This window comes from Metarhizium album (assembly GCF_000804445.1).
Source record: "Metarhizium album ARSEF 1941 chromosome Unknown scaffold_16, whole genome shotgun sequence".
In the NCBI taxonomy this organism is placed as follows: domain Eukaryota; kingdom Fungi; phylum Ascomycota; class Sordariomycetes; order Hypocreales; family Clavicipitaceae; genus Metarhizium; species Metarhizium album.
The window spans coordinates 287,842-315,273 of NW_024467590.1; the positions used below are offsets into that span (position 1 = coordinate 287,842).

Here is a 27,432-nt window from a genome sequence, read left to right on the forward strand (position 1 = left end):
GGTGGTGGTAGTAGCATCAACTCCAGTGGACGCAACGCTCATGTTGGGGGTTCGGCACAGGCAAATAGAGCGTCCCCACAGCGGGACGACAAACGAGAGTGGTCGACTCGCCTCAGCTTAAGTAGTCGAGGACGTAACTAAGTACTAAGTTACTAGTTGCTGAGTCGAGCACCGGGCGTATTATTTCGGAGAGGCCAGCCTGCAGATTGGCCAGTTGACTTTATAATAAACAAGTACTTGAGTACTTGGACGGAGTACCTACTTGGTAGGTACCCATGCACATACCGAGTACTTGAGAAGTTCGCAGCTCCCCTCGTCGCCGCTCGTGACCCTGCCGTCTGTCCTCTCTGTCCACCGACCTACTCCGTATCTGCCGGGCCCTTTTGACGGCTTGTCCGTGTGCCCTGTCGCGCCTCGTGTTGCCTCGGCGCAATGTGAGTACCGCGCAGCTACCGCCTAAGTACCTCCTAAGAAGTAGGTAAGTACGCAGTACGGAGTAGCCGCATCCTCATTAGTCGTCGTCAGCGGTCACCTCCACCATCAATCAAACCGTCCCCGCGGTCGACCTCTAGGCAACCTTGGCACCTTTGATTCTTCATCGCCTCGTACCTTTTTTGTCCTGTCTTCCGCTCCACCCCCTAGGGCCCGGGCTGCCACTTAGCAGTCTTCTTTCTTTTTAATGCAAAGTGCTTCGGCTCAAAAGCTTACTTTTTGTCCCGTAAGTCAGCTCGCATTCCGCCACTCGCACCGCTGCATCCATCCCCCCCTCCCCTTTGGGACGCGTCGATGGTCGTTCCTAACTTCGAGCTCGCAGGCTCTAAACACCTCGTCTCTCTCATCCCTCTCATGCCCGAGTGCGAGGCACGAAACGCCGAGCACCTTGACATTTACGCTGCTGCTTATCCCTCCCTTGGTTTCGACTTGGGCGCTTGGCCATCGGCGGCCGTACATCCTCGATTTGTCGCGTCATAGCTGGGTCGTACTTTCCTTGCTTTTCAAGTTCAACGGATTGAAACGCCTGTTCGAAACACACTCTCTGCCCTTTTATTTTGAACCGCCTCCTCTCGGAACAACCCGTCGCCGTGGCGTTGTAAGCAGTCCTGTCATCACTTTTCCCCTCGTGGTGGAGAATCTACAACCATCATGGTCTCGGACGAACACTACGATTTGTGCCTGCCCATTCTGCAGGACACAACTTTGGAAGACGAGGACAAGACAGACTTGTTGGAGGCGCTGCTCAAGAAGGAGACACGGCTGGCCGGCTCCTCGTTAGACAATGCGATTCTCGATGCAATGTGGAGGTTCCGAGAAGGGGGGGGCTCATCAGCTTCTCCCCCTCCAATACGATCGTCCATCCTGCGACGACCGTCTCCGGCTTCTTGGCGTGGATCTCCGACGCCGCTATCTGGCTCTCCAAGACTCGCCGTGAGCCCGCTCGCTCCTCCAGGCTTCATCCCTTCAACCTTCCAGAGGGCCAAGTCGTCTACCGCCTCTCCCTTCTCTTCGCCGCGCGCATCCCCCCGGCTAGCCCTAGCCACACCGGTTATTCCTCACAGTCCGAGCCTCAACGCCTACGAATTTGCCGGTGATGCGAGCCCGGCGACTGAGATTCTCGGCGACTATCAATCCGAGAACGTGGAATGGCTAGTCAACGACGACGCTGCCAGCGCGTCATCATCCGTCGGCACGCCTAGCCTTTTGAATGCTGCCGCTCCGGAGTTCTCGTCCATGTCCTCGCAACAGGTTGACATGTCCCCCTACGACATGCTTCGATCAATTCTGGGCCAAACCCGAACAGATGAGGAGATCGAGGCTGCGCTGGCCTCTCACGGCTACGATTTGAGTGCTACCATTTCATCCATCATGGAAAGCCAAAGTCAAGATGGCGGGCCACCTGCCAAGAGCTTAGATGAACCAAGGAGTGTACTGATTGGAAAGTCGATTTCTTCCGACGGACGCCCTGTCACGCCCAATAGTCAATCCAAAGGCAGTGTCATTTGCAAGTTCTACATGTCCACCGGCCAGTGTTTACGGGCCGACTGTCGGTTCAGCCACGATCTGAGCAACCATCTTTGCAAGTGAGTCAAATCAAGGCTATGTATGTCCTTTCATACTCTAATTGTGTTTATAGATACTGGATCATGGGCAACTGTCTTGCCGGCGACACTTGTGTATTTTCTCATGACCCGTCAAGATTCATGACGAAGCTTTCTCTAGATGAGCCAAGCACGGGCAAGAGTCAGGGAAGCATTTCGCTACAGGATACGGCGTCTTTCCCCGCCTTGCAGCATGGGGTGGCGAATCTCAACAACACTTTGGGTGGTGCCGGCGCCAGTCTCATAGCTGCTGGACTGAATCCTCCCCAAGGCCCAAGGAGCTACCATGGTGCGGAGAGTCCACGGCTACGCTCCCGGCCTGGTAGCCGCCACCAAGTCAAGGACGTGGCTGCTACTGCTGCTGCTCCCACAATTGATGACAACGAGGCATTTCCGTCCCTCAGTTCTGCTCCAGCCAAACAGGGCAAAAAGCACCATGGCAAGCGCGGTGGGCATGGACATCACAAGGAAAATGCTGTTCCAAGCTCCCTGGCGGACATTGTCAAGATGTCTCCGTCACCTACTCCCGGTTCGCCCAGACTCGAGTCGACGAGATTAGGAAATGGCAATCCCGGGTCCAACAGGAATGGTGAGAATAGCGCGGCAGTCCAGGCGATTAAAAGCCCGAAACATATTCCTTGGCTGGAAACCGGTGATCGAGCGAACAAGGCGTACCTCAAGGCTCGCCAAGAGGCCATCAAACACGGGGGCCTCCGTAATAAGTTTTTGCAGAGGTATATTCCTTCCCAGCGGCATGGTTTTTTTCTATTTCTTTTAACATCAAAATTCTAGTGCGGCTCAAGCCTGGAACCGAAATGATGCCAGAGCTGCCAAGGCTCTCAGTCTACGCGGACAAAGCGAAAATGACTTGATGCGAAAAGCGCATCGAGAGGCCGCACGAGAACTTTACCAGCATCGCAACAAGAATTTGAGCAGTGCCGGCGAGATCTACGTAGATCTTCACGGACTTCACCCGGAGGAAGCAGTGGAGTACTTGGAGAAGAGTCTCATGGATAACAGTCAAGACGCCAGGCCGGTCTACGCCATCACTGGCACGGGGCATCACAGCAAAAACGGTAAAGATAAAGTGGGCAGGGCGATCCGCAGCTTTCTCAACGAATGGCGGTATGCGTATCGCGAATTCTCCGTACCTGGTGATAGGAACAACATGGGAGGTATTCTTGGCATCGACGCTCGCAGCTGGGACAAGTCCCTGTCAAGAGAGGCGGCGATGGCAGGGGAAGAGCAAGAAGAGGTTGACATCCTGAGTCAAGGTGTTGAGATTGGCGACGGCAAGGTGAGGCTGTTGGTGAGGGACCCTCCGAAGGGCCCCAGTGGCCGACGGTGACGAGATAGAGCCAAAACAAGTAAAAAGACAAAACGTTTCAAGGCAAATTATTCACAATTGCGGTGCGGTGTGTGGGGGTGCTCGGGGTCGAGGTGGAATTTTGCGTAGATGCCATGGCCCGAGGACAACAAGGTCGAGTGAGCCGACTGGCCAGTATGATGAATCATGGTGAGGATATTATACATTGAGTCGGCGGTCATGCCCGTCTGACTTGATGGGCTCTCGCGGCTGATGGTGATGGGGCGGGATGAGATTATAGAAGACGGCAAACAAGACGGCGGCGGCAGCAGGACCAAACCACCACAGCCACTGGTCTGGAGACGAGAGACGGATTAGCGATTCACGGACGAGCCAGGACGTGCCACTGCGGTGAGCCTGTATGTATACAGACGGACGAGGACTCGGGGGTTTGGTGCAAAGGCAGAAAGGTCTCTCTCTCTCTCTCTCTCTCTCTCTCTCTCTCTCCCTCTCTCATGCGGCACGGAGGCACAGAGGAGGGGAGCAGGGCAGGCAGACAAGCAAGCAACTCACAAGACATGTCCCTTCTCGCGACGGCGGCGGCAAAGCACCGGGCGGGGTTGGCCTGGGCGCCATCGGAGCCCTGGGCGATGCCGCTGCTCGCAAAGGAGACGAGGCCGAGGGAGGCGCCGACGAGCAAGGGGCCCAGCCGGGGCCCGAAGAGGGCGGCCTGGCGGGGGTCGAGGCCGACGCCGTAGGAGAGGTAGAGCGTGACGAAGCAGCAGAAGACGTCGTTGAGGACGACCTGGCCGGCGGACGTGACGGACGGCGCGAAGAAGCAGCCGCCGCCGCGGATCCTGTGCCCGGGCGGAGGAGATCAGCCGGTCGGTCGGTCGGTCGGTCGTGAAGACGAGGACGGTCGTCGCCCGGGTGCTTGCTTACCTTGCGGCCTTGTCGGGGCCCCAGACACCGGTCAGGACGGCGCCTGCCAGCGCGGCGCCGAGCAGCTGGCCGCCGAGGTACAGGACGCCTGGAGCAAGGGGGGCGGTTGGCTTCCGTTCTCTCCTCTCTCCCTTTTGAGCGCGCACGGCGGTCTGGGCAACATGGGCACTGCGGAAAGGGGGGGGGGCAGCTTGGGGGCGCACCTCGTGGGACCGGGCACAGGCCTGCCAGGATGGCGGAAAAGGTGATGAGGGGATTCATGTGGCCGCCGGACGCGGGGCTGGTGGCGTAGATGAAGATGGCGAGCAGGGCCGTGTTGAAGACGCCGACGTAGCCGCCCACGCGGGGGGTGTTGTAGCTGGACAGCGTGTCGGCGCAGAGCAGGGACAGGTACACGAGGCACGAGGTGGCGACGGCTTCGACGATCTTTGGCGGGGGTTTGCCGTCGTTTTGTTTGGTGTTGCTTTTGCGTTAGCCATTGCCGGGTTGGGGGGCGGTGCGGTCTCACGTACGGCGGCTCTCCAGATGGCCGGGCTCAGCCAGCCGGCGAGGAGGTAATCGCGGTCTTTGTACCACGGCCCGTCGCGGCGGGTGGTTGGGCGCACGAGCGGCGCAAAGGAGCCGTCGAAGGCGGCGACGCTCATGTCGCGTGCGAGGAGCGGCTTGGCGTCTTGGAGCGCGGCGTCGGGCGGGTGCGGCGGGTGCGGGTGATGAGGCGGCTTGGTGTTTATCTTGCCGGCGGCTTCGGGTGAACAAGTGAGGCGGACTGTTTGCCGCGCAGTCGGACGAGCTTGTCCACGTACTATATACCTATAAACTTACTCAGGTAAGTATGCTAGTTTGCCTTGTTGCTCCAGAGCCCAGAGGACTGACTGATGTTTGCGGCGTGATTTAGCCTGGGATTCGGGGTACCTGGCTCGCCTCGTATTTCGGCAGGCGGACCAAGTAGCGGCTGGTGCGGTCGTGTTTACTAAGACTGCGTAAGCGCCGTGTCATCGGCGTTGCTGGACAAGAGACGGTACGCCGGGGCTTGAGGCACTGGCACCAGCGCGCATGACGCACGAGGCGTGATGCGCGTGCAGAAAGAAGAAGGAAACGGCGGCGGCGGCGGCATGGCCACGGTCCATGGATGGGATGGCTGCTCTTGTTGCGTAAATGCCCATGTCTCACGTCTGTTGGCCGGCAGCAGCCGAGGTCGCCTGCAGCACAATCACAGCCTCGCGGCTCACAGGTACACAGGTACCGGCGAAACAGTGGGGCGGGCCGTGCTGCACGGCCACATGCACGGCCACATGCGCCCACGCACGCACACGCATGTGAAAACTCGCTTGCAGGTTGCAACCACCAACGACAACTCAACTGCAATCGCCCAACGTCCGAACCGCCTCGCCAAAACCACCACGTCATGACGCGGTAGCCTCTCGGTAGCCTCTCACCTCCGTCATCCCGCCCCGAGCACGAATCCCACCATGCCCACGGGCTACTCAGCGGCCGACGAGCCGCCGCGCACCCCGTCGCCGCCGCAGCCGCCGCCGTCGTCGTCGTCATCGTCGTCATCCTCATCCTCGTCCGACTCCCCCCCTCCGGTCCGCCGGCCGCGCCGCCTCTCCTCCGCCGCCGTGCTGCGCACCCGCCCGTCCGGCACGCCCCGGACCCTCCTCCGGCGAGCGTCGAGCAAACTCCACGGCTGGACCCAGTGGCTCGCCCAGTCCTACCTCGCCCTGTCGCCGACCAGCCGCGTCCTCGCCCTCGCCGCCTGCCTCGCCGCCTGCGCCCTCGCCGCCCTCACCATCGTCTACTCGCACCGCTTCTTCGGCTGGCTGACCCCCGTGGCCAAGTCGTGGCGCCACCTCCCCGGCGGCTGGCTCGTCGTCTTCGCCCTCGTCTTCGTCACCGCCTTCCCCCCCCTCGTCGGCTACTCGACCGCCAACACCATCGCCGGCCTCGTCTACGGCTTCCCCCACGGCTGGCCCCTCGCCGCCCTGGCCTGCACCCTCGGCAGCCTCGCCGCCTTCCTCGCCAGCCGCACCGTCCTCAGCAGGTACGTCGACCGCCTCGTCGGCGCCGACCACCGCTTCGTCGCCCTCGGCCACGTCCTCCGCCGCGACGGCATCCTCTACCTGACCGCCATCCGCTTCTGCCCGCTGCCCTTCAGCCTGAGCAACGCCTTCCTGGCCACGATCCCGAGCATAACGCCGCTGTCCTTTGCCGTCTCCACGGCCCTGTCAACGCGAGTAGCCGCCGTCCCCCGTCCCCCGTGCATGCATACATGTGACACATGTCCCCGACGCAGACGCGCAAACTGACCACATGACCGTGCAGTCCCAAACTCCTCATCCACGTCTTCGTCGGCAGCCGCCTCGCCGTGCTCGCCGAACGGGGCGACCAAATGACCGCCGCCGACAAGGCCATCAACTACATTGCCATGGCCGTCGGCGGCGTCGTCGGCCTCGCCGTCGGCCTCGCAATCTACCGCCGCACCATGGCCCGCGCCGCCCAGCTCGCCCGCGACGACGGCCACGACATTGGCCACGCCGAGCTCGGCGCCAGCCGCCCCTACGACGACTCCGATGCCACGCTGCTGGGCGCCGACGACGATGACGCCGCCATCATGCCGCCCGACGACGACGACCTGTCGCTCTGGGAGACGCAGCGGGACACCCGTGGCGGCGGTGGCGACGACGGCGCCAGTCGGAACGGGAAGTGAAACAGGAGACGAAATAGAAACTGCCGCGGGGATCAAAGGAGCATTCCAGAGTACGTTCTCTCTTTTTTTCCTTTTTCTCTCTCTTGTTCTCGGGTAGGCAGGGACGTTACGTCTCTTATGCAAAGTGGACGGTCGAGCAATCCATTCTTCACCGGGAAAACCGTTTTCTTTTGGGTCGGGCAAGGTCTACCGAGGCCTTTTTAAAGGTGTCAAATTTTGCAGCACCATCATATATTTGCCATGTTGTATCATCACATCATCATACTTCTCGTATTGCATCTGCATTCTTTCCTTTCGCATTCATCACCATCATAGACGGGCTCCAGTGGGGAGAAGCGTGTAGGTTCTTCAAAATATAGACAATGTTTCATCATCAAAATCACAAATGCGCCAGTCACCCTTGTCGAGTCCTGGCCTTGGAGCAAACTCGTAAAATACCCTGCAACTCCCCCATCCCCCAGATGATTCCTCATGTTCATACCCGTTTCCCTCTAAAAAAAAAAAAAAAGAAAAAAAAGAAATCAAAACGCCGACGCTTGCAAAAGAAAGAAAAAAAAAGTAACAGGCAAGAGGTGATATATTGTCGCTAGTGGAAAATCAAAACGCAGCGTTAAAAGACTGAGATACCCTTACTGAGGTCCTCGATAGCGAGTCATAAATTCGATGGCCTGTTCCATGGGATATCCAATGAAAACTGGCCCGGTGAAGACCATCTGCGGTCCCCCACCGCCCTCAGCATGCGCAGATGCTGGGTTTATAAAGGCTGGTTGAGGTGGAGGCTCTGCGGTGGTGGGCGGCACCTCTTTCAAGTTGGTGAACGGGGTGTCCCCAAGCCCGAGACCTTGGCCCGGTTCGACAGAGTTTTTTTCGGGCTTTGGGGTAGACGGCGGTGGTCCAGCAAAACCGGTAGAAAATTTTGCATGATCAAAGGGACATTTGCCCGCTCCATTCGCAGCAGCCGGCACATGGCCATGAACAGTGGTTGACATCCTCACAGGTGCTGGCGGCGGCGAAAGAGGATGTTTATCCTCGTGGCACGAGAGCTCATAGACAGGCACCGAGATGCCCCATGGCCGGCTGGGAGACTCTCCAACGCGAACTTCTTTTAGGGGCCGATCAAAGTGGCTCTGACGATCTTCATCGGGTGGGGGCAGTTTCTCGTTGGCATCGGACTCGGCAGTACCGCTCACAGCCTGCGCCCAGGTCTCGACCCGGACGTTGGAATCTCCATCTCCGGCGCCTTGTGGTTGCAACTGCTCCTCCGACTCGGGGAGCATCGGTTGATGTAGCTGGCTAAGACCCTCAATCATGCTCACAATGCTGCCATACTTGGAGTCCAGCTTTTTGATCTGCGTTTCGTTGCGTTGATATCGACGCAAGCAGACCTCGTGACTGCGCGGTAGCTCATGCTTGTGAGTCTCCACATAGCGTGCGATTTCTTCGGGAGAATGCTTGTCCATAAATCGTATCGGGCATTTGGACGAGGTGGCGCCATTCGGGGCAGGCTGTGAGGTGGCCTCCTCGAGCATGGCGGCACAGATGGGGTCGGCAGAAGTGTGAGGCGTATGGGCGACGCTCAGCCGGCTCTCGCCATCATTTGTGCCGCTGGCCGACGACACCCGTTTGGAAAAGGGGCATTGCAGGTTGCCCTTTTTCCCTTCGACCGTGAAGTCCTGCTCCAGGGCGGTGGACATGGAGGTCTCGTCTTCTGAAGTGTGGGAGAGTGTACCTCTGCTCGAGCCAGTCGTCTTGCTCGAGGAACTCAGTGAAACGAGTTTGCTGGCCATTCGGCGTCCGTCGCGGATGATGACAGCAATCTGGTGCAGGGGTTGGGGGGTAGAACGTCGCTGTGGAAGAGGAACAGGAGAGGTGTCGTCGACAGAAGTGTGTGGTGGAAGCTGCAGTTTGGCCAGCGTTTCCGCTATCTCTGGCGTTCCAGCGGCATATCTGTCCGCCAAATACTGAAACTGGACGTACGGAATGTCAGTCACGATTACGGCGACTTGTTGAACTTGTTCAGTGGTAGATGAGAGGACATTGATAACGTCGAGAGTGGGCAAAGAGAGTCATGGTCAGAGTGATAAATGATGTCGGTCTCGGCAGCGGGTCTCTTAACCTGCTGCTCTTGATCTAGAGCTAATAATATCTCATCATGTTGATTCAAAGCCGTTTGCGCAACCAGCGGTTCCAGTGTTGGGGCGAGGGAAGGGAAGGGAATGAACGGATGGATCAAAGGCGCCAGGCAGGCTTACCTGTTCATGGGCAAAGCGTAACTTGTGCTCTAGGACAGTCTTCCTATCAGCCAGGATCTGGACCTCGTCAGCGAGAGCGTTGAAAGCGTCGGCCAAGGAGTGAGTAAGATGAAGCTGGTCCATGCCCACGGCGCGAAGATTGAGTGTGAAGGAGAGGAGAAGAAAGAGAAAGGAAGGGCAGGGAGGAGTGAAATGAGCTAGCGAAGCTATTAGAAGACCCCGGGCGTGCCAGCCGGCGGCGTGCCAGCGGGGCGTCTGCAGGAGGCGTTGTGAGTGGCCCAGGGAGGGGCGGTGGGTTCCAGGGCTGTTTGGAGCTGATTCGTCGGCCTGGCAGTTGCTAAGTACCTAGGTACTTAACGTACGGAGTACTTACTTGACCTAACCCAACCCAAGTACGTAACTTACTACTTTGGCGGTCTCGTAGCCTACCCTGAACCCCTCAACCTTCACTTGCCCCCTCCGTCATATCTACGCGCCTACTTCAGTCATCTCCCATCTTTTTTTTTTATTCTTCTCGTCATCGAAATCCAAGGCTGTAGCACACAAGCCGTGCTTGGCCTCGTTTATGGCCATCACTCAGTGTGCATTTGGCCTGGAAAGCCGTCACCCCCGTCACGACTCACCAGACTCTCGTCCAAGGTACGATGCCGTCCAAGGCCTGGTCACCCACCCAACGACAGCCACTCACTGTCACCGTCATCCCAACTCCAAGCAGACTTGATCACCACACCCTGTCCCACGGCTCGTCCCCGAACCGTCGCTACATACCACACAGAGAAGGACTCGGCACGTGCCCACGTCACTCATCACTCAACCCCCCCCAGTCAGTCTAGTCCGCGGGTTACTTGCCGTCCATCCATCCCTGCCTGGGTACTCCGTGCTTTCGCATATATGCATACCGGCACTCCGGATCTCAGCACCCCAGATCCCAGCTGCTCAACGACCGGAACCTATACGGAACCTATACGAGGCAGTGTTGAGTCGACCAAGGTGGTCGTGTCGCCGTCTTGCTTATTCCTCTCGTGAGCATCGTCATCAACACTTCCGCCACCACCGCACCCACCACGCATCAGCCAACCGGCCGAGACCATGGCACCAGCAATCCTGGACATTCCCCCGGCCAAGCTGCTCAGCAGCAAGGGCCATCTTCTCCCCGGCCAGCTCGAAATCACCACCTTCTTCTTCCAAGTACCGCTCGACTACGAGAATCCCTCAGCCGGCTCCATCCAGCTCTACGCCAGGCGCCTGGCGAAGCGTCAGTCGCCCATCTTCCCACCCGACGACCAGGATGCCCAGAAAGACAGCCACAAGCCCTACATGGTTTATCTCGAGGGCGGCCCTGGCTTCGGCAACCGGGCACCAGCCGATCACCCCGTCACGAGGGCCGCGCTTCCTCGCGGATACCAAGTCCTCTTCATCGACCACCGTGGAACAGGCCTCAGCACCCCCGTGTCGACAGCCATGCTCGCCAGCGTCGGCGACGCAGATGCCCAGGCCAAGTACCTGCGTCTGATGCGCCAGGACAACACCGTGCGGGACTGTGAGGCCGTCCGAAAGCTCCTGACGGCAGGCTGGCCGGAACAAAAGACGCAGTGGTCAACCTTTGGCCAGTCATACGGCGGATTCATCACCCTGTCGTATCTGTCCATGCACCCCGAAGGTCTTCGAGAGTGCTTCCTGACGGGCGGCCTGGCCCCCGTCGGAAAGACGGTCAACCAGGTCTACGAAGCGACCTTCCGCAAGACGACGCAACGCAACGAACAGTATTTCGCCAAGTTCCCCGAGGACGCTCTTGTCATCCGCCAAATTGCCGCTTACATCGAGAGCCAAGGCGGCAAGGTGCCCCTCCCGGCTGGCGGATTCCTGACCCTCCCGCGTCTCTTGACAATCGGCATTGCCTTTGGCGGCCACGGCGGCTTCGACACGGTCCACAACACCCTCACCGTGCTCAAAACATCCCTTGACCAGTTCGGTTTCCTTACACGTGCCGCCCTAGCGCCCATGGAGTCGTTTACCCCCTTCGACACTAACATCATTTACGCTATTCTCCACGAAGCCATCTACTGCGACGGGCCCCAGGCATCGTCCAACTGGGCCGCGAACCGTCTTGGCAGAGACCTCGGCGGGCCCTATTCATGGCTCGCCCCGGACTACACTCTCGCCCGGTCCCCTGAGCCGCTCTACTTCAGCGGCGAGATGATTTTCCCCTTCCATTTTGAAACGTACCCCGAGTTGATACCCCTTCGCGACGTCGCTGAAAAGCTGGCAACTTACACCGACTGGCCCGCACTGTACGATGAGGCGCGCCTGCGCAGCAACAAGGTTCCATTTTACGCCGCCTCGTATGTGGAGGACATGTATGTCGACTACCGTTTGGCGAGGGACACGTCCGACTTGGTCAAGGGGAGCAAGGTGTTTGAGACCAACGTCATGTACCACAATGCCGTGAGAGCCAAGGCTGATGAGGTGATGCACCAGCTATTCAGCCTGAGGGATGATGTCTTGGATTAAGCGGCTTGAAAGGACCACGGAGCAGATGAAACACATCACATCTGACGCGCAAGATTGCAAAACTCGAATGGGTATTCTAGAAATCCCGTCAAATGTACCCGCTGCCTGTTGCATATCCGTGTCTGATGCGACTCCGTTCCTTGTGCTTCCACATCGTCTGCTCATGTTCTGCTACTCTTCTTCCATTTCAGCCTGCATTTGTATGCCTGCAGCCAGCCAGTCAGCATGCCATTAGTCCCATCAAGAACACGGAACGTACCCCAAAGCCTATTAGCCGCCGACGAAATTACCTTTGCCTTGGCAAGCATCTTCTCTTCCATCATTTCATCATTCTGGCCCTTGATCCGCAACTTATTCGGTTGTGCCTAATCGCCGTTAGTCGCCGTGCGTCCTGTTACATCATGTTTTGGTCCAACATGCCTGCATTAATATGGGGACCAAGTCTTTGGGATCGGCGTTGGCCAGAGCTGCCACACTGCGGTATCCGTTTTCGAAAAACACCCTCCTGATGCGGGAACTCAGCATGTCTATTATAAAATTCGAGACTTTGCAGTCGGAAACACGTACGCTGTGCGACTCTTGATGAAGGGCACCTTGGAGAGTGCGAGGAGCTCGGCTCTCGCCCCCGCCATTAAACGGTCCGAGAAGTGATCTAACGCTGCAGCCACGGGGCTGTGTTGACACATCAGCATCCAGGGACGAAGTTGTCGAGCTCGGGAGCGGGGACAAGGTGAGGCCGTACCCCCAACCCATGTGCTCGCAGAACTTGACCATGCCTGCTGCGAATCCCTGACACGTCTGTGATAGTGTCTGCACCGAGCCCCTGGGCATGTCGTACTTGCGAGCGACGGTCTGGATAGGAACCTCGTTGCAAAGGTCACGTAGTTGCATGGCCAGGTAGAAACGGCGATAGACACGAGCCATTTGTTTTTCTTCAGGTGTCGTCTCCTTCAAGATGGCACCCTGAGCACTGTTCACAATCAGCAGGGTGCAAAAACGTCTACGCTGGTTTGGGCTGGCCTACAGACGAAGAATCGAAGTGGGCTTGATCCCTAGGAACTGAAGTACTCGCATGCAGCTTTCGTCCAGACACTGCATTTCATTCCGGAATACCTGCCAGTTCACAGGGGAGCCGAAATCTTGAACTGGGGTGAACACGTAGAGTATGTGCATCTCACCGTCCATGACAAATGCTCGCAGCGCTTTGACAAGCTCTTTGTGAACAAAAACGCCGTCGTCTGGATCGATGGCTGATGCAACGACAGCCTTTCCCAGTTGTGTGGGTGCGTAGCCTGTTGAGGAGTCGGAGATGATGAGGCTCAAGTTTTGAAGCTCTTCGAGGCCGGTTTCGATCCCTTTGCGGACAAAGTCTGGCGGCTGCGACCATTGTAGAAGGGAATTGGAAAAGTAGTCAGATATGGATTCGCGGCTGGTAGCTAGACGAATGGAAATCACTTCCAACAGTGCTCTTCTATCCGAGTTAGTGACAAGGTCAAGCGGCAGCGGTTATCGGTGACAGTATCTCACCGCTGAATGCGTCGATTCTCGGTGCTAAGACAACTTGAAACTTTGGGTATCTCTGCATGCATGAGTTCCAGAACATGTTCCAAATCTGTTTGCCGACAACACAGATACGTCTCTCCCAGTTGTGTTTTGCCTTGTCTGCCGGCTCTGCCTCGCATTTGTCTCAACATGGCAGGGCCAATATACTCCCGACCCATTTTGACATTGTGCAAAATTACCCTGCGAGCAGGCCTAATCGCCATTAGAGTAATCCAGGAAAAGAAACAAGAAAGATCTGACAGCTCACAGATTGATACCAGCAGCCAGGCTGCAGGTTGCCACGCATACCAGAAGTGTCCCGGCATCATAAGCAGCGGCAACGAGATCTCTCTCCTCGCTAGTCAAACCCGCCTTTTTGTTTTGTTTTTTAGCTGGTTGAGGCATTCATAGCACTGTGAATACAAACTTACATCTGACGAAAAGGAGATTAGCAGGTACGGAGACGTAAATCAGACGATAAATCAGACTTACGATGAAATGCTACCCCATGAAGCACTGTTTCTTCCAGTATCGGGTCTGCACCTGTGCTCAAACTACGCAGGTCCCCCAAGAGATCCATGCGCTCTTTGAGGACGTCAGACGCAAGCTCATGTATTCCGGGCATGACCCGGCTGATCCAGCGAGCATCAGACTCGCAAACTCCGCGGCTGCCGGCAAAGACCAGGACACCATAACCCATGCGTGCAGTTTCATGAGCGAGAGACACAACGGCATTTAGTACCGAGTCTGTGAATTATTCCTTGTGCGCCGACTTCTCTATTCGCCGGATAGGCGTTGTTTTTCCTTCTGTCACATCCTGGCTACCCAATTGCGATGGGGTATGCCCCAGTCCATCATTGGGACCGGCCAGAAAGACCTTGCCGTCGTACACCAGATGTTCTTCTATGGGAACCGGCCTATACCTTGTTTCATAAGTATGACCGTTCAGCCATGCAGCGAGTAAATTTAAATTCTATGGTAGTCAGCACCGAGCGAATTCGACAAGTGATGGCCATACATCCGCTCACCGGAAGTGTTGCACTCATACCAATGAGTTGGACTTGCTGCCCAAGACAAAGCAGCTTGGCAGCAATTAATTCGAAGATGTACCCTCGGTGATCGTCATCGATCATGTGCAGTTCGTCCAAGACTACAGATCGAAGATTTGATATTGAGCCATCGTCAATAGCGGTGTTGATTAGGGCGTTTGCCTGGATGACGAGTCAGCGTCATCCAAGTACCCTTTCCATCAGGCTGCCGACCTTTTCCAATGTGCAAACACCAATGTCAAAATCGTCCCAAGTTGCTCGTACTTTTCCACCTCCATAAAAGCCAATGACTCGAATGCGACCATAGTCTGCTCGCCGACGCCAGGGACCATTTTGTGCACCTTGGGGCAGCAGCGATCTGTCGAGAATCTTGACGTGCTGAACGACCTTGCGCAGCCAGCCTACCTTTTCTTGCACAAGCGCAACGTATGGGAGAACAAGAAGCGCTTTCGTGCCGGCTTCCTCAATCAATCGTTTCAGCATAAGCACTGGGTCATAATCAGCCACGAGGGACATTTTTGAGACAAGAGACCTAATCAGGCTCACAATCTGCCACCAAGGATTTACCGCCACCGGTGGGTGCACAATATACAAGGTTTCTCTCCCCGGTTAATAGGCCAGGGCCTTTTAAGCAGTTTTTTTGCCAAGGGTAAATATGATTTATACCCAATGAAGAAAAATTGGACACGATTTGACTCGGCAGGCCATATGTCTGATGAGCAAGATTTAGTTCGGGATCTATGGACGACAGCGGTGTTGCGGCAATAAGCCTTCGTTGTGAGTATTCGGTCGTTGAATGGTGACCTGCCAGTTGCGTTATCTTACTCGCTGAGAGTCGCTTGGGAGCCGACGGAAGACTGACGGCACTCTGGAAACGAACGGCGCAATGTGGTCCAGAGTTGGAAGCAGCGGTAGTTTGTTGACAGGGCTTCACGAAGCCGTCGTCTTCGGACCACGGCCTTTTTTGTCCAGCACGAGATTGCGAAGCAAAGGACTGTTGTTGCTTTTCTTCAGCGGCTTGAATGGTGGTCTTGTGTAAAAGACCGTGCATGCTCTTCATGGTCGGTGTGAGTAGAAATTTGCGAGGGCCAAGTCCATATGGGCATGGTCTGGGCCGGTATGCAGAGGACGTGACAGCCTGGAGATTTGACACGCGAACTGCAAGCCTTGAGAAAAGAAATCTTGTTGCATATTGAGTGCAAATGAGGAACACTTTGAAAGGAGCCGGGTGATCGAAAAAAGCTCATGTATACAAAACTGCCTGCGCTGAGGAGGCGGCCATTGTTCAAGTGCCGTCACGTCTTTGAAGGTTGCCAACTTGCCGCGACTCACGAGGGGTGGTGGTTGCTGCTTGAAGCGTGCGTCGTGTTCCTGAATTCTAATTTCTAACGCGTCGTCACGTGCAGAGTGTGACTGACGTGAGCATGCGCAGGCCGAACGGGGAAGGAGCGGGAAGACACAGGACCACTAAAACGCGGGGCGTTCCTGACACCTGCTGACAGAGTGTACTCTGTGCCGCCCACCGCGCACGCCTCCCTCCGGATTGTCCCAGAAGCAAGCCCACCTGTGCATTACGACACGCACGCCCCTCCCTTCCGGGTCTGCGGCGTCTGGCGCAGGCTGCAATGATTGATCCCGATTTACAGGTCTCTTCAAGGGCTGCCCCGCGTCCCGCCATTGGTCGGCATGGCAAACCCTGCGCCATTCCCCTTTGACGTCAAGGCTGCCGGTGATTGGCGAGACCGACCACATGTGCAAGATGCACCACATCCATCCATAATCCGTCAGTCCTTTTGAGTTTTGTTGTACTCGTACTAAGAAGTACGTAGTTAGTATAGTAACGACAGGCCGGGTACTTAAGTACTCAACCACGCTCGCGGGCTCTGTCTGGCCCGTTGACGGACCAGTCGACCTCGTCCACGCCGGCACGCCTGTACGCCTGCAGTCCTGCAGGTCTGGACACCCTGCACGCCCATGCCGGAGAGATGTGGTCCGGGGACGACTGCCGTGTTTGAGGGCTCTACGGAGAACGGAGAACGGCGCACCAGAGACTCTCTCCAGTACTTGGGTACATGCTTTCAAGTGCAACTGGTTCCAGACTCGGGTATCTTGCGTTGTCCCCAACCACGCGACCACGGGCTTGACCTAGAATAACGCCTGATGTCTTCCGTCCTGCTACCTGGGACTTGGGATCTGGGACCTAGGAGGACGTTGTTATCGTCCCCAGATGCCGCAACTACTGCACGTACACGAAAGTACCTGAGCATTTTAGGTACCTGATCCAAGGAGGCGCTAGTCTCCCCGTTCTTAGTACCTACTTAAGAGGTACTTAATGTATGTGGTCGACGAGACTGGTGTATTACAGGGTTTGCGATGAAGTGCGCCCAAACGTTGGAGCCCTGGACAGGGAAACCTTGACGGGACAACCCTGGCTGGTCGTCGCGCGAGTGTGTCTATGCACGTATACGTGTGTATAATACTACTAGTAGTATCATAACGTATTTTTTTTGCCCCTGACGGGACAGGCAGCATATGGATTTCAAGGACGCTGCAGAACTAGTATCTGTCATCCCCGCCTGGCCAGCATGTCGCGATGCGCAAAGAGTGTGAATGTCTCTGGTGTTTTCTGTGTCCTGCACGGCCCGACTCTCATTCAGCTGCTAGTAGTCAGCCTGCCGGCACAGTCGGCTGAGAAATCCTCGGCATGTCGGCGAGATGCAATCGTGATGAAGCAACGCTGCTGCGCCTGCTGCTCCTGCCACTGCCACTGCTACTAGCACCAACTTGGTACGTACTTACTTATTATGAACAATCGACCTGGCCGACCCAAGTCTGTTGTTGGGCGGCGGCGTGCCTCGAGCCATTCATCGAGCCATGTTACTACCGAGTACATGGTAATAGCACCGACTACCTAGGTACTTAAGTAGCTACCAAGTACCCAAGTACCTTACTTAAGTACCTAGGTAGGTACTCAACTCAAGTAGGTACCTACTTGAGTAGGTTCCTCGGTACGGAGTACGGCGTACGTACTTCAGTATTATCATCGATACCTCGAGTCCGCTGTACTTAGTATGCGAGCCACATGTCGACCCATGCGCCACGAGCCCGGCAGTAATGCGTACGGTCCGTCCGGTTGGACTCGGCTGTCCCAACATTGAGGGCCTTCCTTTGTATTCCCAGTTCTAGCACCAACGAGTCTACGGATCTTGTTTTGGATCATGTCTGGTACTCAAGTACGCATGAGCGCCCAGCCAACTCGGTGGTCGTGATTGCTCCTGCCCTGGCCTCCGGAGTCTGGTGCATCTTCTTCCATGGCCCAGCCCTTCGGTACACGGCATCCGTGCCTGACTGGCGGATGTGCGCTCGAGTCTGGTTCGAGTGCCCTCCCAGCCTGGCTTGGCTTGCGCGTCACATCAATCAATCGATCCCGCCAGTTCTGCCGAGCAGCAGTAGTACGTACTACGTACTGTCAACGTCTCAAGTCAGTCCGGACTTGTTGACTCAATCTACCGTGTCTCAGCTGCAGGCCAGTCATCTCGCAATGGCAACTCCGGCAGCACAGACGATTGTTCCGCAGACGATCCGGCGCCAGGAAAACAGCATTGCGCCACAGTGCGTGTGCCATCCAAGTTTGCCTCCCGTCATGACTGATTTGAGGAGGCAGTCTGGTTTGGAATTGGAGCACACAAGTTGACCTGTCCCGCCGTGTCCCCGCGGACAATGTTTGCAGTCCTTCCTGTCTGTACGGAGTACGGTCTGGTGACAATGACATCAAAAACATGGACGCCCAGGCACGGAACTTGACTCTAAAGCGGGCGGAACCATCCGTGGACTTTTTCACTGTATTATTTGACCTCTTTTTTTTTTTCCCTCCCCCCGTCCCCCTCTCACCACGGCCAGCGCCATCCTTCTGGCCTAGAGCGGCAAACAGAAAGACAGACAGACAGCAAGCAAGCATGCAGGCCGCAGCGCAGACAGCAGGACTCGGCGATGCCATCGTTTTTCCCATTGTAGACTGCGCCATTCTTGGCCGACTTTGGCATGCAAGACACGGACAGATGTCTGGTTCAGAGTTTGCCCAGTTGGCGTAGGCCGACTCCGTCAAACAGCTCTTGGCGAGCCGGTGTTTGCTTGCCTTGATCTCTCCGAGGCGACTTGACTTGATACGTTGGCGGTGGCGACGCCAGCGAGGCGACTGATGGCTCCATGGTCCGGTCCGTCTCGACTCTCCAAGCCGACTTGTACATTGACACACACACCGTCAGACCAACTGCCATGGGGCGGCGGGCATCCGTGGCTGATTAGAGTTGGCAGAGAATGTCCGACGTGCCTCGAAAGCCCGCTTGGTTGATTGCCTGCATGGCGACTGCGTCTACCCAGGTACGGAGTACCGACGGAGTGCTCTGCTCCAGCGCTGGTATGCAATGTATTGACAGACTGACTTTTCAATGCGTCTGTCCGATGCGGCTGATGCTCCTGGTCGCTGCCTTGATGCGCTTGGTTTTGCGGGCATGGATGGGCATCTCGACATGTCAACTTGTCAAGTCGGAGGGAGATGCACGAGAAGCAGAGAAGGCGACAAGGAGAGAGGCACGGACAACGAAGCCCGAGACTCCAGCGCAGAATCACATTGCTAGTTATTTGATTGTGATTGTGTGGCGAGGCACCGGCAGCCACGCCGTCCCTCCCAACTCCAATTGCTCATTGCTCGGTCCTGACTCCTCAAACTGGCCTACTTACTTACTACACAAGCGTCAGGAATCAGGATTGTGACACGTACATTCATCTTCACCTTCCCCTGCGCGCCGACGCTGGGGCGGATGTGCCAGCCTGCGCCTGTGCGCCTGCCCTCCGCGGGCTTCTTGGCCAAGTTGCGAGGTTGTCGCCAAGTTGATTTCCCGAGACTACGAGTCGACACCGACACGGCGAACACTATGGCTATATTTGGACCAGCACAGCGTTGATGTTGTTGCTGCGCCGCAAAGTGTCCACGTCCAAAGCGCCCCAGTTGATGCCGCCGTCTGCAGAGGGCCTGGCAGACAGTTCCTGTTATCATGAATGCTTGCCGCATGGTCCGTATTACTTATCCGCTTCGACACGAGTCTGGCGTGCAAGGACCCCCGGGCCTCTTACCCATTCGTTGACAAAGGTGACTCTCTCTCGCAACAGAGAGGAGAGCAGAGAGCGGCACTTGGACGGAATTCGGCGTGCCAAACAGCAAAATTCCAAATGCTCTTCTTCACATATTCGTCGTCCTCCCAAGACCCGTCTGCAGTGCACGAGTCCCTAGACCATCCACCTCCCTCTCTCCCCCTTCTCCCTTGCCATGGTGCTTTGCAATGCACCAGAGGACGTTTAATTCAGAAGATGGGCGACCCAAGGTGGGCGCTGATGAACGCCTCACAAAAAAAAAACCTGGGTTGAGATCCGTCCACTCATCAATGGTGTGAGACTCGGCGGGCCTGCGTGGAGACCAAGGTCACACTTGATGGCCGGGGTGCTATGATGTATATATAAAGTATACCGTATCGCTCCAGGCGCGCGGTGCGGCTGTCGGGCGCTAGCAGGCACCTTGGGTGTACCCAGGCGCTAGCGCTGTCCCACCCATGCTCTAGTACGGAGCACTTCAAGTTCAGCATGTTATCCAGAGCGCGGACGTATCGAGCAAAACCAGGGCCGCCGCCTCGGGGGTGCCCAGGACGTTTCTTCTCTCTCTCTCCCGGCGCCTGGGAAGCAGACCTCTCTTCTCTTTCAACCTTGCCTCCCACTCCATGCGCCGCAGTTTCGAGGTGGTTTTGTCTCGTCGAGGCTATTTCTTTCCGTCTCTGATTTCTAGAAACCCGGGCAGTGCATGTGAAAAGTTTGCCGATTTAAAAAATCACCACTTGTTCTTTACCTAGTCGCCTCCGTCCAACTTTGGCATAATACATCGTCCCTCATCATCCCCATAGACCTCGCGAGGGCATGCCTTCACACGAAATTCGCCTCACCTCACAGCCGCGCAAATGACCCGTTGATACCATGGCACAACAAAATGTGAGTTTCCGAGGTCTGCTCGGACACCTGTTATTTCCCTCTCCCCCCCTCCCCTTGCTTTGCGTATCCTTGATTTTGGCCGGCGTCCCCTGCCTGCCCTACTCTTACATCGTGGTTCTGGTTCCCGTGCCTCATATTACGTTGCTCATTCACCCCATCTATTCCATACATTGCTAACCACCCAATTTATGCGACCAGGACTCTAAAGTCACCAGTGCGGACGCGCAGTCAGCGTCCGACCCCGTGAACGCCTCATCAAACCCGGATCCTTCATCCAAGGACCCGGGGGCTGATATGGCTGCAGGCTACGGCACGCGCTCCCGCAACAGAGGGGGAAATGCCCGCATTAACTATGCAGAAGATAGAGACATCGACATGGATGTCTACGACTACTATGAAAAGAAGGACCAAGATGCGCCCAAAAAGTCGTCGCGAAAATCAGACGTCGCTGCAAATGGCGACAGCGCGGCACGTGCTGTTGGTTCGCGACGAGTTGCAGCAGAAGAGGCCAAAGCAGTTGGTGCACCTAATCAAAATGGCTCCAAGAGCTCGACACCAAGTGGTGTTGGCGTTGGCGGCGGAGCATCTCAAGGCGCGCCGACGTCTGGCGCGGCGCAGGGCTCCCGGAAACGAAAAGCGGCTGCGACGACGGCAGTCTCTACGAAAAAAGCAGGACAGATGGGACAGTCAGAAGGCACGCCCTTCCCAGAGACCAACATGCTGACGTTTGAGAACTGCAACCACCGCGCGGACGCGAACGGGCGCATGGTGGCCGACGACGGGACCGTGTTGGAACCAAATGGTGAGTGCTTGACGGACAAGAGAGACACGGAAGACACGGACAGGGACACGGGCGCACGCCAAGGACGCACGGCGCTCTCGAGTGAGGGCGAGGGCGAGGGTGAGGGTGAGGGTGAGGGTGAGAGTCGGATGAGAGTGAGAGTGAGAGTGAGAGTGAGAGCGAGAGTGAGAGTGAGAGTGCGAGTGCGAGTGCGTGACGGAGTGGGTTGTTGCGTTCCAACCTGCCACCAGTTGCACCAAGCGGCGCGGCCGGGATCCACCCATTTCGGGAGGACAGGGCCAAGAGGGCAGAGCAGACAAGGCAATTTCGCCAGCATGCCAGCTAACCAAGGGTCGCAGATCATGTGTACCTCGTGTGCGAACCGCCGGGGGAACCTTATTACTTGGGTCGCATCATGGAATTTTTACATGCGCATGCAAAGGGCGAGTCGTTGAAACGCGTCGACTCGGTGCGCATCAACTGGTTCTACAGACCAAAGGACATTGGGCGCAAGAACACCGACACACGCTTGCTCTTTGCCACGATGCATTCCGACATCAGCCCTTTGACGGCACTGCGCGGAAAATGCCAGATCCGGCATCGCGTGGAAATCGACAACCTGGAGAGTTACCGCAGAACGCCCGACTGCTTCTGGTACGAAAAACTGTATGACCGATACATTCAGAAGAACTACGACCTCATCCCGACGTCGACTATTGTGAACGTGCCCGACAAGGTCAAGAAGGTCCTGGATGAGCGCTGGAAGTTTGTCCTGGTGGAGCAGGGGCGTGGCAAGGAGCTGACTAGCGCCGTGAAGCTCTGCAAGAGATGCAGTGGCTATTGTGCGAGGTACGTACCGGCTGACGTGCCATGTCGTGCTCGACTGTGTTGTAGTCGAGAGGCGCCCTCCCGTTGTAGCTCGGGAGCCTCGAGCTGGACACGGGCGATTTTTTCCCCCCCGGTTACTGTTACTGTTTCTTTCTTTATGGCCTCTGTTTTGTCTTTTTTTTTTTTTTTTTTTTTTTTTTTTTTTTTTTGTCACTTGCTTGCCTATTTGCGGCTGCATTTGCACTGCTTTCTCCGTCGGGCCTTCTCCCTGCGTTGTTCTTTCCCTCTCCTGCCATCCTTTTGTGTCCAGAAACCTCTGGACCTGACTGGCGCCCCCCCCCCCCCACATGCTTCCTGTGCTCCATCCCATTCATGACGCCACTGGCAACGACATGCCCACCGACGTGGAATACTCGTCCGTGGCTGTGGCATCTACCATTCGAACTACCACGCCACCTCTGCACGTCGGTTGTTTTGTGTGCAAGCTGCGAAAAAAACCCGATTCAAAATGCAAGCAAGCACACTGGATTTGATGATACCGTTTTCAATTCTTTAACTTTTTTCCCCAACCTCCCGTGTGTTTCTGTTTTATATTAACTCTGTTTCACCTCTAGCAATGACTCGGTGGATTGTGCAGTGTGTCAGAACACGTACCACATGAATTGCGTCAAGCCACCCCTGCTCAAGAAGCCATCCCGAGGCTTCGCATGGTCGTGTGCAGCATGTAGCCGAGCACAGGAGCGCAAGCTTGAGGCGCGAAACACCCCCAATGGCACTGATACCAATGGCGATGTTGGCGACGATGATGCCATGGACGATGATGACGACGAAATTCCCGGCATAATCACCGACCGCACCACTCCGGCTGATAACGACGAGCATCACCACGGCACAGCGGAGCAGATTTATCAAGCGAGCCTTTGGCCATGGCGCTACCTGGGCATGCACTGCAAACCGGAGGATACTCTTGACTACGATGACCGCATACACCCTCGTGCGAGCACAAGAATTGGACCCCGACACCAAGCAAACGTGGGTATTTGGCCCGGCCGCCCGGTGGAATATGTCAAGCCACTGGAGACGAGAAAGGGACGGGGGGCGCCCAAATTATCAAAAGAAGCTCAAGTCGCTCAGGAAGCCGAGAAGGTGCTCAGGACCAAGCGACCCAAGTGGGTGCAGGATGAACCCCCTGGTTATCAGGTTCGTGGAGAAGACTTGGACGAGGACGACCCAGCCGCCACGTCTACGCGCCTTTGGGTGCCGCCACCGTCCGATACCGTCAGCCGTGAGGACGTTGTCAGCTATATGGCCAAGGCTCAAGGTATGGCCAAGAGGCTCAATGTCCCGGAACGATCCACAAATCTTCAAGATGTTGCGCTGGAGACATTATTTCGCCACGACTATGATTCTGCTGGCGCGTTAAAGGCACTTCCAGACACCAAACGGGACTTATTCAAGGAGCCGACCTTGACACCAGCTGAGAGTAGGAAGTTCGAGGAGGGAGTTGCCAAGCATGGCTCAGAGTTGCACCTGGTAATGAAACATGTGAAAACCATGACACCGGGTGCGGTGGTACGGTGGTACTACACCTGGAAAAAGACCGAGCGGGGCAGGCAGGTCTGGGGGTCTTACTCTGGCCGCAAGGGCAAGAAACTGGCCAAGAAGGAAGAGACTGCGGCTTCCAAGGCGGCCGATGATGTGGCTGACGCCGACGACGATTCAGCTTTCGACACCGAAAAGGCCCTTGTCCAGAAGCGCAGCTTCATTTGTCTGTTCTGTGAGTCGCAAGATTGCCGACAATGGCGCCGAGCACCCGCCAGTCAGGGCCCCCTTAGCGAAAACGGAGGCAGGGCGACCAGCAAGGACAAGGGCAAGGAGTCTGTGGTGGCCCTGTGCCGACGTTGCGCTGAGCTGTGGCGCCGATACGCTGTTCGATACGAGCCCCCGGAAGATTTGATCAAGAAAGCTGGTCAATCTGGAGCCAAGATTTGGAAGAAGAAGCAGGAAGAGGAGTTGCTCAAAGAGATTCAGATTGCGGAAGACATGGGCTTGATGACTCCTCATCGTAGCTCCACGCCAGCTGCTTCAGTCAACGGGTTGGAGCCTCCCAGAAAGAAGTTGAAAGGGGCGCCTGAGAAGGACACGGATGCCGCAGTCTCGGATGCCGGAAGCAACACCACTGCGTCAAGGAAGAAGGACAAAACCGCGGACACTACACCTGTTCCCGACCTGCCAAAGCCGCGAACCCTTCCCTGTGCTATCTGCGACCAGATGGAGCCGCTTGGCGATCAACACATCTCCTGCAGAGAGTGTCGCTTGACGGTGCATCGCCACTGCTATGGTGTCGTGGACAATCGCATCCAAGGCAAGTGGATTTGCGACATGTGCTCAAATGACAAGAGCCCGCAAGTCTCCATCGTGAGTGCCGAGTCTCATCTGCTTCTGCCAAGTTGAACAGTACAGTACGGTGACTAACTGCCCGAATGTGTAGCAATACAAGTGCGTCCTGTGTCCTGTCGAATTCACTGAACAGGACTTCATCGAGCAGCCCAAGCTCACGCATCACAAGAAGAAGATGTCCGACAAGGATCGTGAGCGTGAGAGGTTGGAGGTGCAGCAGGCGCGGAACGCTGCCGAGTTCTACCGCAAGAGACAGGAAGATCTGAACCGCCCCGTCAACCCCCGAGAACCTCTCAAGCGTACTGCTGATAACAACTGGGTCCATGTCACTTGTGCAGTGTGGACTCCCGAGGTGAAGTTTGGCAACGCCAAGGCGTTGGAACCGTCGGAGGGTATCCCGTCGATCCCCCGCGCCAGATATGACGAGACGTGCCAGGTCTGCAACCAACAAGGAGGTGCCTGTGTGTCTTGCCATCAATGTCGGGTACCTTGTGAGTAGCAGGCCAATGCAACCTGAGCGAGAGAATGACCAGGAGACTAACTAACGGGAATTTGCAGACCACGTGGAGTGCGCTCGGCAGGCAGGCCACCTTCTTGCATTCGACATCACACCTGTGAAGAGTAGCCGCCGCGACCAGTTCAACATTGTGACGCTGAAGGGGGAAAGCGGAATCATGTCGGCCGTGCTGTGGTGTCAGGATCACATTCCTACCAAGACTGTCGCTCACAAGATGTACGATGTCGTCGACGAGTCGGGACTCAACGCACTGCAGCTCTACGCTCAGAATTACAAGCAGGCAGATTTGACGCTGACGGGCACGGTGCGCAAGGCCAACCTCATGATGGCTGCTGCCAAGATGTCGGGCCTTCCCGTCGTGCCGGGCGCTCGACGGACATCGACAGGTATCACGACGACGGCGGCCGCCCCAAATGGCGCGTCGAATCATTTGCGCAACAGGGAGCCGATGGACGCAGCGACGAACGCCCAGCAGCCCGGGGAGAAGGTGTGCATCACCTGTGGCATCGACGTCACGCCGAGATGGTGGCCAATCGAAAAACGACAAGAACGACAGCTGACGAACGGACACCATGGGGCGATTGGGTTCGAGGCACAGAAGTTTGTCGAGCAGCGCAAGTTTCAATGCCACAAGTGCAAGAAGAATCCCAGAACGCCCAAGGCGTTTGCCGCTGCTGCGCGTCCATCGCCTCCTCCGCCAGTCGCTGAACCTCCGCGACAGCATTTGGGCGGACCGCACGGCCAGGCCCCTGCACCGCCATCGCAACGAAGCCCTTCACGAGTGGCCCCGGCGGATTACCGAACGGCTCCTCTGCGTCCGGAAATCCATTCGCTGATGCACCATGCGCCATCCCATGCTCCGCCGCCACCACCACCTGGCCCCGGCCCGGCGGCGGCCCATGGACCGGCGGCCGTCGGGCATGTGGCCGCGCACTCGCAGGCGCATTCTCTCGGCCCCCGGCCCGGGCCCGTATCTCACGGCTATCCCCAGGTACCGCCGCCAAGGACGTCGTACGGCGACTGGGGAGGCCAGCACGGCTCGCCGACGCGACACATGAATGGGGGAGCGCCGCCGCCACCACCGCCGCTGCACAGCACCGGACCGCCCCCAGCATCGGGTCTCACGGCGCTGCGACCACCGTCCTTGTCGGGACCGCCGGCCGTAGGCCCAGTGTCTGCACCACACCAGCACCCTCATGGCTCTCCGATGTACGGAAGCGCGCTGCCCGCTTCACCGCGACGACAGAACGGAAGCACGGCGCCCTCTGCCTATGCCCCTGCGTACGGGGGTGCCCCCGGGCCGGCGCGAGCGTCGGGGCCCCGACATAGCGCTTCTCCGGGCCCCAGCAACGGCGTCTTACCCTCGCGTTCGGACGGATTCTCACACGGACTGCACCCGCAGCGGTCGTCGTATGCCGGCGGCGCGCACGGGAGTCCCCCCATGGCTCGAAGCGGTCTGCCCCCGTCAGGCGGACCAACGCCGGCCGGCCATGAACCAACACACTCGACCGGCGGGCTTGGACATCGGCCGCCGGAAAACAGACCTGCTAGCGGGGCAAGCGCAAGCCCCTCGCTGCGGAATCTGCTCTCGTAAAGTGACTGACAAGTATCTAGAAGGGAAACAAGGGGAGAAGAGAGACGTTGCATGGCTATGCCGATGTTGATGTATTGTCTTTTTCGCCATGTTTGTTTGTTTGTGTGTTGTAGAGCAAAGCGATAGGGAAGAACAAAAAGGGAATACGGATGACCCAGCCGGCGTTTTTTTTTTTTTCGTCCTTTTCCACGACTTTTTTTCTTTTGTTGCTCTTCTTTCCTTGTCTCTCGTCATTCATCGTTATAGGGATGGGGAACCAGGAAGTTCCGGCAAAGGAGTTGCGAGTTGTATCTGCTTTGATGTGGGAGTCATGATGGAGTGCTTTTGGATCAAGTCGGATGAGCAACGGGCAAAGACGGAGGCAAGATGGTGCGCTGATTGTATATTACTACGTGTAACGAGGCTGGGAGGTTTAGCATGATTGACTGGCCGTTGATTACCATTACATGCTTGCGGACATGGACGCGTCTACCGACTGGGCGACGGAAGAGGTGCCGCGGAATCAAGCAATGAGGAAAGAATTCCATTCCATGGTCTTGAGTTAGTTTCTCTTGCTATGCGTATGCGTGCATGTGCAGTCCAGGCAGCAGGGTTAGGGTAGGGTCACGGACCCACCGGATCCTTGGTCAGTCAGCTCTGGTCTCCACCGACAACGTCGTCGTCGTCGTCGTCGATCCAAGCAAGTGCTTGCTTGTTCTCGTTCGCGACACGACCAAACACTGCACCCGACCCGGCCACCGCTGCTGAAATCCCATCGTCCTGCGTCGGGAACGAGACGACGGCCGATACTCGCCCAACACCAAGCCGCATTCGCAGCGCAGCGCCTCGAGGGCCGAAGACCACCAGGGATTTGTCGTCCCTTCCGCCTCCG

General features: G+C 56.9%; 8 protein-coding genes across 8 annotated transcripts; 4 read left to right on the forward strand and 4 right to left on the reverse strand.

Moving 5' to 3' along the window:
• Positions 1-1,143: 1,143 nt before the first annotated feature.
• MAM_05878 (CCCH zinc finger and SMR domain containing protein) lies at positions 1,144-3,444 on the forward strand (the record flags this gene model as incomplete). Its single annotated transcript, XM_040824676.1, has 3 exons — positions 1,144-2,078; positions 2,132-2,830; positions 2,889-3,444. The coding sequence occupies 3 exons, from the start codon at positions 1,144-1,146 to the stop codon at positions 3,442-3,444; spliced, it is 2,190 nt and encodes a 729-aa protein (XP_040677358.1).
• Positions 3,445-3,621: 177 nt separating this feature from the next.
• On the reverse strand, positions 3,622-4,988 carry MAM_05879 (Aquaporin-like protein; the record flags this gene model as incomplete). The annotated part of the gene is made up of 5 exons (XM_040824677.1): positions 3,622-3,758; positions 3,976-4,259; positions 4,345-4,432; positions 4,548-4,770; positions 4,857-4,988. 5 exons carry the CDS (start codon positions 4,986-4,988, stop codon positions 3,622-3,624), a joined length of 864 nt encoding a protein of 287 aa, XP_040677359.1.
• An 825-nt stretch (positions 4,989-5,813) lies between these two features.
• MAM_05880 (TLG2-vesicle protein of 38 kDa) lies at positions 5,814-7,051 on the forward strand (the record flags this gene model as incomplete). The annotated part of the gene is made up of 2 exons (XM_040824678.1): positions 5,814-6,601; positions 6,667-7,051. 2 exons carry the CDS (start codon positions 5,814-5,816, stop codon positions 7,049-7,051), a joined length of 1,173 nt encoding a protein of 390 aa, XP_040677360.1.
• A 629-nt stretch (positions 7,052-7,680) lies between these two features.
• Positions 7,681-9,426, reverse strand: MAM_05881 (uncharacterized protein; the record flags this gene model as incomplete). Its single annotated transcript, XM_040824679.1, has 2 exons — positions 7,681-9,018; positions 9,304-9,426. The coding sequence occupies 2 exons, from the start codon at positions 9,424-9,426 to the stop codon at positions 7,681-7,683; spliced, it is 1,461 nt and encodes a 486-aa protein (XP_040677361.1).
• Positions 9,427-10,392: 966 nt separating this feature from the next.
• Positions 10,393-11,814, forward strand: MAM_05882 (proline iminopeptidase; the record flags this gene model as incomplete). The annotated part of the gene is made up of 1 exon (XM_040824680.1): positions 10,393-11,814. The coding sequence occupies one exon, from the start codon at positions 10,393-10,395 to the stop codon at positions 11,812-11,814; it is 1,422 nt and encodes a 473-aa protein (XP_040677362.1).
• A 171-nt stretch (positions 11,815-11,985) lies between these two features.
• On the reverse strand, positions 11,986-13,535 carry MAM_05883 (helicase and polymerase containing protein tebichi; the record flags this gene model as incomplete). The annotated part of the gene is made up of 5 exons (XM_040824681.1): positions 11,986-12,020; positions 12,074-12,179; positions 12,382-12,784; positions 12,839-13,285; positions 13,342-13,535. 5 exons carry the CDS (start codon positions 13,533-13,535, stop codon positions 11,986-11,988), a joined length of 1,185 nt encoding a protein of 394 aa, XP_040677363.1.
• A 575-nt stretch (positions 13,536-14,110) lies between these two features.
• On the reverse strand, positions 14,111-14,921 carry MAM_05884 (helicase and polymerase containing protein tebichi; the record flags this gene model as incomplete). Its single annotated transcript, XM_040824682.1, has 3 exons — positions 14,111-14,329; positions 14,385-14,567; positions 14,619-14,921. 3 exons carry the CDS (start codon positions 14,919-14,921, stop codon positions 14,111-14,113), a joined length of 705 nt encoding a protein of 234 aa, XP_040677364.1.
• A 5,505-nt stretch (positions 14,922-20,426) lies between these two features.
• Positions 20,427-26,561, forward strand: MAM_05885 (Zinc finger, FYVE/PHD-type; the record flags this gene model as incomplete). The annotated part of the gene is made up of 6 exons (XM_040824683.1): positions 20,427-20,441; positions 20,640-21,360; positions 21,582-22,071; positions 22,665-24,468; positions 24,542-24,911; positions 25,009-26,561. The coding sequence occupies 6 exons, from the start codon at positions 20,427-20,429 to the stop codon at positions 26,559-26,561; spliced, it is 4,953 nt and encodes a 1,650-aa protein (XP_040677365.1).
• Positions 26,562-27,432: the final 871 nt, after the last annotated feature.